This window comes from Olea europaea, unplaced genomic scaffold, assembly GCF_002742605.1.
Source record: "Olea europaea var. sylvestris unplaced genomic scaffold, O_europaea_v1 scaffold1296, whole genome shotgun sequence".
NCBI lineage: Eukaryota > Viridiplantae > Streptophyta > Magnoliopsida > Lamiales > Oleaceae > Olea > Olea europaea.
In genome coordinates, this window is record NW_019230424.1 from 173,698 (window position 1) to 183,401 (window position 9,704).

General features: G+C 34.6%; 1 protein-coding gene across 2 annotated transcripts; it reads right to left on the reverse strand.

Moving 5' to 3' along the window:
* Window positions 1-571: 571 nt before the first annotated feature.
* On the reverse strand, window positions 572-4,134 carry LOC111374812 (protein NRT1/ PTR FAMILY 3.1). Of its 2 annotated transcripts, none has more exons than XM_022997549.1 (4): window positions 4,017-4,134; window positions 3,634-3,851; window positions 2,389-2,948; window positions 572-1,630 (listed from the first exon to the last, which is right to left on the reverse strand). In XM_022997549.1, the coding sequence occupies exons 1-4, from the start codon at window positions 4,090-4,092 to the stop codon at window positions 745-747; spliced, it is 1,740 nt and encodes a 579-aa protein (XP_022853317.1). In that variant the 5' UTR covers window positions 4,093-4,134; the 3' UTR covers window positions 572-744. The 2 variants fall into 2 exon arrangements, with proteins under 2 accessions (XP_022853317.1, XP_022853318.1); XM_022997550.1 differs by having other exon boundaries at window positions 3,964-4,034.
* Window positions 4,135-9,704: the final 5,570 nt, after the last annotated feature.

Here is a 9,704-nt window from a genome sequence, read left to right on the forward strand (position 1 = left end):
GTGACACTTGCTGGGAGAAGGGGATGAACACTTGGCTAAGTGTCGACTACTCTGTTAGTCTATTTATATTTAGAAGAGAGGAATAAATGTATCTATATATATGTATATACTTGCATGCATGGAAAGAATAAAGGTTTTGTTGACAGTTGACACGTTTGACTGTTTGAGAACTGAGAAGTGTCACACTTGCGGGGAGAAGGGGATGAACACTTGGCTAAGTGCTAACCCTCATGCATGCACCACTACATGTAATACAATTCACCGACAAAAATATTGCTTATATGTATAATAATCTTTTTTTGAATTAGGTTAGTACTAAGTCTGAATGTCAGAATGTGGCCAGAGCTTGTAGACATTAAATTTGACATATGATGGCAATGGATAATTATAAGTGTGATTTTTTAGACCATATTTGGTTTGGATCAAGATTAAATTTTTATAAATTTTGATAAAATTGATAAAAATATAATTGAAAATTCTCAAAATTCTTATGTTTTCTTCTGCCCCAAGATTTCTCAAGATCACATGAAACTCTTTTTATTCATAGACTAATTTTGACCAAAAAAATTACTGTAGCCAGTGCTTAAAATTGTGCACACACTGGATAAAATCTCTGGCTCCGCCCTCCATTTAGAACAGAAACTGAACACATTATTTTTATGTCATGCAAAAATAAATACGTCTAAGATTTTTCAGGCTAAACTTTAGTACATAACATTAACAAACACCAACAATAGTATACCATCACACATGGCTAGTTAGCTCGATTCGATCTTCTTTGAGTTGATCATCTTCTGCCTCGTGAACCTGAATTGGCTTGAGAGTGTAGAATTTAGCACAACAAAGATAGTAAACCAAGTTGATGAATTGTAAAAGTGTTATCAACCAGTAGAAATACTCCAGCTTCCCCCTGTTCAAATTAGTGTTCGGAAGCCAATTTGATCCCCCATTTCCTGCGCTGTACTTGTGCACAAGGCTGACCATAAGAGTACTGATGTAGTTCCCGGCTGAAATCGATAGCCAGAACAAGGCGGTGGCAGTGCTCCTCATGCTTTCCGGGGCCTGATCGTAGAAAAACTCAAGGTGTCCGATGGACATGAAGGCTTCGGCTATTCCATGTAGGCAATATTGTGGCATTAGCCAGAAAACAGAAATTGGGATTATGGCGTGGGGCTTGTCGATTAGTCCATACGCTGATGCGGCGTCTTTACGCTTGACTTCAATGAAACCAGCAACAAATGTGGCAACTAATGAAATGAAAAAGCCAATCCCCATTCGGGTAAGGAACGAGATCCCACGATCGAGCCCTGTGAATCGACGAATGACTGGGACGAATACTCGATCGTAGAAGACGATTGTCAAAAGCATTGATGTCTGAGTGAAGACAGCCATTGATGCAGCAGGGATTTGGAAGGATTTTGTTTGGTGTCTGTCCATGGTTTTCGCCTGTTGGAGGGAGAATGTGCCTTGTTGAGCATAGGCTGTGATAAGCGGAATTCCAGCTGCCCATATTGGTCCCATACGAAGAAGTGATTTTAGTTCTTCAACGCGGTGGACTGTGTTGAGTTTCCATGGGTTGGGTGCTTTGATATTGTCTTCCTCTGTCACAATGGCAGCCTTGTCCAAGAATCTGTGCATCATAAGACATTATTTCAAGAATTTTTTGATGTAGTTTCCAACCAAAAATTAAAAATCATGGACTAACGAATTTTTTAGTTTGTTTCAATAAGCTTTGTCTGATAATAACCCATATTTCTTTTAGTAACCTCTGCAAATCATGCTAAAAATACGAATCCATGGAGCTGTTCTGCTATATTTAAAATCGCATGACTGAAGGTTTTCTTAAGTTTCCAGGTCTCGTGACTATAACAATGAACCTTAATAACTTATAGATCAGATGACATGTTTCTCCAAATGGAACTAATAAATTAGAAAATGACGGACACGTGTTGGCTTGTGAACGAGAGAAATTATAAGCCATTGATATGTGTGAACAATCTTCATATGGTGATTGGTGACCACAAGGACGAAAACGATACAATGTTACTGTATTAGGCATTGTTTATATGTACAAGTGTATGGCGGATCGAGCCATTACATCCAGCACGTTTTGACCAACCTTTAGTGCAACCGAAGTTGGACATGATAGTTGAAGATTGTAGTCTAAAAGATGGAAAATATACATCTAAGACAAGAAAAATGACTAATAAGTAAGTTCAATGATCGAGTCCAGTTGATACCACCATTCTAATGTTATATTCTCTCTGTAAATCAGATTTTAAAAATCATTTTTTTAATTCACTCCCTCAAAATCAAGTTAATGACTCCGTGCCAAGAAATTTTGTGTTAAGAAACAGAAGAGAAAAAAATATAAGGAAGGAGACTTGCTTCAAGTTCTCAGTATGAATAAGCTTCCCACCAATAGATATATCAGCATCAAGTTCCCAATTTTCATACAACAATTTAGCGTCCGAAACCATTGGTGCGTTGCGCTTCCTATACGCTGCCACACACACTTGTAGTAGTCGCGTAAACGGGCTGCCGTTAGGATCTAGTTTCCGATACAGAGGATACCCGAATCCGAATGCAACTATCGAAAGAGCCATAGCAAATGTGGGTATACCAAGTCCCCATCCCCATCCAATATTATCTTGAATATAAACAAGTACTGTCACTGCCACCAGAATTGATGCCCCCATGCAAAAATAGTACCAGTTGAAGAATTTCCATGTTGTGGTCTTTTGCTTAGGATCGGACTCGTCGAATTGGTCAGCCCCGAACGAGACGACACAGGGACGAATGCCCCCGGAACCTAATGCTGTCAAAAGAAGTGATATGTAGAGGATAGCGAGTTGGCCGGAATCAGCTTCTTTGCAAACTTCATTGGCATGACAAGGGGGCGGCCTTAGTTTAGGCAGCACTGCTGATGCGGTTAAGCTAATCATCCCCTGGTACATAAAATGATACAATAATTAGTAAAAATATGTTTAAAAAAATGGAAAAGAAGAAGGAACAAGAAAGGTTTAAGAAAAGTTCAAAAATTATGCATAAAGACATTGATTACAGATAGCATAACTGTTTATTCTTCTCATCCAAGTGTCTTCCGTGCACAGTTTCCATAAATAACCAATATCCCTGTTGGGTGTTAGATACTGGATGGGTTTATTTATTTAGATTGTGCCTTCAACAGTTTTATTCACCTCATTATAGTTGGCAAAAGTATTACTCATGAGTTTCTAAGTTTTCTCTATTAGTCTTGAGCAAGTCATGTTAATCAATTAACTAGACTGTGACATGAGTATACTCTGCTATTGTCTCTTTTGAGTATCCTCGGCGCCTGAAATTGTGTTGCAGACCACGATGATCTACTAGGAAGATTTGCGATCCTAAAACCTGGGTCGCATCTCTTCCTAGTTAGTATCACTCTAAAAAGTTACATGCAAAATTTATAAGGTAAATGTGCATCTATGTTTCCACTATGAATGTATCAGAGAATAATATTAAGATGGCAATCTTTTCCAATGAGGTAATTAAACTTTGATAAAATAAGTTTCTGCCAAAACAATTGAAAATAAAAAATTCTCGTGCATTTGTGCTCTCCATCTAAAGAAGATAACAGAAGAGAAACTTAACTATTTGGTATATAATGGAAGAAATTAATATGGTCCAAAATCTTCCGGCAAAGGCATCGGCGGCTAATGCCCCGAGCAACGGAGTTAAGGCTGCAGTCCCGCCGAAGTTTGTTAGTGTATTGGCTGCTTTAGTCAGTGGCAGATGTAGCTGGCTTGTCAAATAACTAATCATATTTGTACTAAAACCAACCACTGCCAACTTCTCGCATATTTCATTTGCTGCACGAAAAAATAGTGTCAAGGATTAAGCTCCATCCCTTCTTCAGGTAGTAAAAATATAGTGAATATCAAAAAACAAACAAGGAAAATACACAGATTTATAACGTTTTACCCAGAATTACGAAGGAAACATTCATCTAAAAATGAGTTGATGCATAAGCTTACAAAAGATGAATGGCATAGTGATGAGGCCACCCTTTTTCTTTTCAACTTGATAAACTTTCTCCTCCATCTTTCCCATCTTTATGATAATTCCGGAAATGCTATATGTAAATGGCCCTCGAAATTCTGGTATTTATAGGCAGCATGGTTTTCTTTAATCTTCAGTAACCTGTCGCTATCAGCTTTTAAAGTTAATAACAGATCTCGGTTGCAAATAAGAATTAAGGAATTTCTATATATTAGTTTTGGTAAATTGAAGTCTAAATTAATTTGCTTAAAATGTAATTAGGTCCGTAAGCATTCAGAAACAAACGTTTTACTGGTCCACGGCTAAAGGCTATATATACTTCATTCTTCTCTCATCCAATTATGAGATTGTTTACTCTCTTAAACGGAAATCTTCTTCACCAATTTCTTTGTGACGATGACAACAAAGTCCTTAATTTGAAACTATATTTTGATTTCTATTATGGAAAATGCTTGAAGACCTTTCACATGAGGGGAGTGAAATTGTCTTAGGCTCGATTTGGAATTAGGAATGACAAAAAAAAAATATGCTCAATACAACACTCGAGGTTCTGTGCCAAATGGGGGCAGGGATAACCCACCTAATCGAGTAAACAAGGCGGTGTCCAGGACGAAGGCGAGATGGAGTTGTTGCCCCGAATCGGACACGGGAAACATAGTCCCCCACCCGCTACCTATCCCCTTTAAAATTAATTTTCAAATATAAATTTTTTATCTAACAAAAAGAAAAAATATAAATATCATTATTTTTAAAGAGAACGTGAGTTATTAAAAAATGAAAAAAAAATTAATAAATACACAAACTAAAGATATAAAAAAATAAATAAAAATTTAAAAAAATAAACGGGGCAACAAACCGTGTAGGAACCCCACCCCTCCCTGCACTGTCTCACTTTAACTGAGTATGGGAATGGGACAAAATAATAAAAATAATTGATGGAAGCCATGAGGAGAAAGAATGAGAATGATCGACCTGTCCCATATTTGCTTCGTTACAATTACTATTTAGGATTGCTTGGAGCCCTAACTTCCGCTTCAAAAACAAGGACACTATTTTATGCGTTTGTATGTTTGGAAAAATTGATTATCCAAAAATTTAACTCTCATAACAGAATTTGAGAATCAGCAAAATAGTAACTATGAAATTGTATTTTAATTTCAATTATCTATTATTAAAAGGTCAATTTTAACCCCTTATATAATTTCTCCTTAAGGCAGGTCGAGCTCGCACATTCTTGAATGTACAAGATGATTCTTTCATGGGTGGACATGTAATAAAAGATTACAGAAGTGCACCCCTTTTCCTCGTGTTTTTCTGTTGCTAAAACAATTCTATTCTGTCCAAGTTTGTTGTTATTTCTAGATTTATCCATATTCTATTCTACAATAATAAAGTCTCATTTCATCATTCACAACCATCCATTCAATATATTTTAATTTCAATGAAGGTCCCCAATACTTTCCATTTTTGTACTTGTATCCTTAACTATTTTATTCATATTGTTATTCTTAACCTTCGAATAATTAACACGTCTTGTTTATGATGACGATTTCTATTAAAAATATTCTGCTAATGAACCTTGAAATAAAGGATAAATGTAATGTCAATAAACTAAAACGCGGGAGACAAATATATCTATTTGCGTCCTTCTAACAATTTCTTTGGATGGAGACCATCTTCTAACTTGCTGACAAGAATTTGATGAAAAAGTTGGGACATAAGTTCAAAATGAAGAAAAAGATTAAAGACATTCACTACAATTAAAATGTGTGTAGTTTATAAAATATGTTGCGTGAATATAATTACATCATTCTTTAAATATCATTTTTGACCCGTGAGTAACAATTGTTTCTTTTATATCTAAATTATTGTTATACCTCGTCCGACAAAGCTTTCTTCGAAGGCATGTGTAGAAGAATGTGGGGATCTTCATCACACCTGTTTGCATCCGAACCATAGTTGATGGGCCGAACATATTGGTGGCAGTCAACCTCGAGTTGTAGGGGCGGTTGGCAGGGGCTCCTCTAAGGAGATCTTCATTTAAAGATTCTGCGGCAAGTGAGGTGTTGTGACAACTCACTGAAAAGCCTGTTCCGCTTAACCTGCAAGTCTAGTCTAGTCTTACATGGTAGGCTTAAAGGTGCACAACCTCTATTACATTCAATATAGTATGGCTTAAGAATGATTGATTTACACTGATGACTAGAGAATCTAGCCACGGGGATAAGGCCATGTGCATCTTTATCCTATGGTCTACATCCTTCATCCCCTATTATAAAAGCTCCTAGTTTTCTCCATCCAAAGGTAATGCTAGTTTCATACAAGAATCCTTCCCTATATCATCTTATGTTGCATCCCTAGCTTCCGATCCTTTTCTTTTCCTTGATATATATTTGAGCCCCGAGCCTATCCCACATTCAATTATACATATTCAACCATACTGACTTGATCGTCAGAGTGTTTACGATCGCCTCCCTAACTACCAGAGTTTGGTCATACGTTCTAGCGGTTTGTCCAAAGTGTGCCAGACAAAAGCTTGCATAGGCACTGCTGGAATTGAGATCTGTTAACCATGTCATCTCTACAAAAAGTGGGGTCAACAGTTGTTATTCGACATTTATTGATATTCTATTCTACAATAACATTCCTTTATTTTCTATTTTTAATTGATCGTTGACATTTTAAATTTATTTTCTAATTCTGTAAAATTTGAATTTGATGATAGATATTAACTATTCCCTCTTTCAAAATGACTATCGTGAATTTTAATTTAATACTATACATTGTTATATAAATTTTACAGTAGAGATTATTATAATCGATATTATTATATATAATTGTATATAATAATAGCAATAAAATATTTTTACCATTTGCTCCCAATAATTTTGAAATAAAAGTTTACCAAATAATTAGCAACTTCCTACTGCTAATCTCTTAATTTTTCCAGCATAGCAAATAATAATTCTTTGAAAAGCATAGCAATATAAAACCAAGATTCAAGGAGAAATCATGCTTAGAAGGCAGTGTTCTAAAAACTCTGCCTAGACAGTGCAAGGTGCAAGGCATGGATGAAATGCACATTTTGGCAATAAGCGCCTAGTGGCACATTATTGATTTTTTATTTTTTTAAAACATTTTATTTGACTTTAGTTTCAAGTATTTAAATAAATTTATCTTTAAAAAAATTAAAAAATGAAACGCGTCACAAAATTTCAGGTAGAACTTGTTTAGTTGAAGGTTGAATGTTGAAACTATGAAAAATAGTTTAATTTTTGCATTTCGAAAACTTGAAAATTGTATAATTGACCAATGATAGGAATTAATAAGTAAATATAGAATTTTATAATTTTAGATGTTTGGTATATATTATTTTAATTATTAAATAATTTTTTAAATGATTAAAAATTAAAAATAAGAAACATTTTTTTTATGCGTAGGTCTCGCCTAGGCTCATAAAGTTTGAAGGTTGCTATCCACGCCTAGTCATGCTTTACGTTTTTTAGAATACTGTTAGAATGAAAATAGCAAGTTCATATTCTACCCATGTATGGTTACCTAAAATAATTCATAAAAATTTAAATCAATGTCAAAAATTAGTTTTAATAATACATTCAATAGAATTCACAACTTTTTATTGATTTTTCAGTTAAACATTTTATCAAATTTTACTAAAATTTTGACTTTTTTACTTTAACCAATTGAGAGATTAATATTATTTTTACATGTTCAATATACACAACGAGAATACCCTCCTCTGTCAAGTGGAGGTAATGACGTTCTCAAATCAAACTATATTTTGTATTATTATTTTACTTTAGGGAGAGAGAAGAGAGAAACCTACCATGAGCTAGACAAACACATGGTATGTAGGAGAGGAAAATCAAAAAATATTAAAGAGACATTCAAGGTTACATGTACATTTATTTCTGATTTCTAAAATTGTGTCACCTGTCGCCATGTCACAGCTTGCAAAAAATTATTTCCACTTATTTACATATATACATGGTGCAATTTCATGGCCCTTTTCTTTGTTCTATATTTAAGCATCTTATTTTTGTAAGATATATGAAAATAATCTTAACAAATTCAATTGATATTCATTTCATGCAAAAAATGAAACAAATATCCTTCTGCAGTTCTGGAAACTAGACACAGTAGGCCAACGTCACTCGATTGGGACAAAGGTACTACAAAAGTAAAAGATCGAATATGTAGGAAACTATCGAGAAAGGTATTGGATGTTGTAGATTGCTTTCAATCCCACTAAACTTAAAAAGAGTCGTATATAGATTATATTTACATAGAACATATAAGGTCTGATAGCTCGATCAACAACTACACATACCTTCCGATGAAGCCAACATGAATCCAATATGGGGATCGTTGGTTCGACATTTAATAGTTTTGATTTTAGACACAATGTTGCAGATCTTCTAAACCTGTCCCAAGTGGTGTATTTTATCGGCCTTCTTAGACAACATCAACCTAAGCAAAATCCATGAGGATATAGGGAAGATCTCACAAAAGCATTTTCTTAAAATAATGATTTTTTGGTTGCAGAAAGGAGCCTTTTTCTTTTTAATAGATGTGGAGAATTCACTATAATCAATAATAAGGAGCTACAATGATCTCTTTGGACCAATAACTAATTGATCAATTCAAATATTTGTTATAAACCACATATTTATAACCAAAGAATGCCTAACATAATAGGAGAAACAATATATGAAGAGTTTAATATAAGGTGAAGTCCCAATAGAATCGATAAATCAATAATGGAATACTTGATTTGAAATAGGAATCAAAAATTGCCAAAAAAGGGAATCATTCTTCTTATCCTTCTTGAGCTCCTCCAAGACTTATTGAAGTCTACTACAAACTCTCAATGCTATTCCGACGGTATTTTCAATCAAAATACTCAACAAGAATTCGGGTCACAACCCAATTCTAATATTTTACTAGTGGAATTACACATCTATAATATGCGATGACACTTTTGAAATACACACGATTCAATCAAATAAATAATTGGAACACGAGTCTTCCAAAACTTCTTAATATATGGCTAGCGTCTTTGATTAGAAATTAATTTTCTAGAACTCGCGTCGTACACAAAAAACATATAGTTGCAACCATTGACACTTTCGGTGGAGAGCAATATCTACAGATAAATTGGATTGGAGGTAGGGCAGATCTTATCATTAGATTAGATATTGGAGTAGCATATATACCTAAAGCCTCGTAATCGTTGTTCACTTTTCGAAAAGTGCAAGTAACTTTCATATAACAATTTGTGGGCGTAAAATGTGTCTCTCTCTCTCTCTCTCTTCCCTACTATAAAATAAGAAACATTACCTGGTTAGCGTGGTTTGCAGGCGATTGCGTCAGTTCGAGGGTTTACCCAGTACGCATCCGAAAGGTAGCGATTGTGGATTCCCCGTCACTTAAAAAAAAAAATCATTTAGGGATGTAAAACACTAATCATTTGGACAGGAAAAGGGAAGCATGTATGAAAAAGGTGAAAAAGATTAGCTTGTTGCATCAAAAAAAAATCAATGACGGGGTCGATTGATTAGTTATATACCAGTATACACACTGCTTGAAAACAAAAATAAAAATTCAAAGCGTTATCTAAAATGCGATCTAATCAACTATCCTAT

Excerpts from the sequence above, each read along its gene's own strand:
- LOC111374812 (XM_022997549.1), bottom strand. The coding sequence starts at position 4,092 with ATGGGAAAGATGGAGGAGAAAGTTTATCAAGTTGAAAAGAAAAAGGGT. Across the intron at positions 3,852-4,016 it reads CACTATGCCATTCATCTTTT|CAAATGAAATATGCGAGAAG; the intron begins GTAAGCTTATGC and ends TTTTTCGTGCAG. Across the intron at positions 2,949-3,633 it reads CTTCCATTATATACCAAATA|GGGATGATTAGCTTAACCGC; the intron begins GTTAAGTTTCTC and ends TTTATGTACCAG.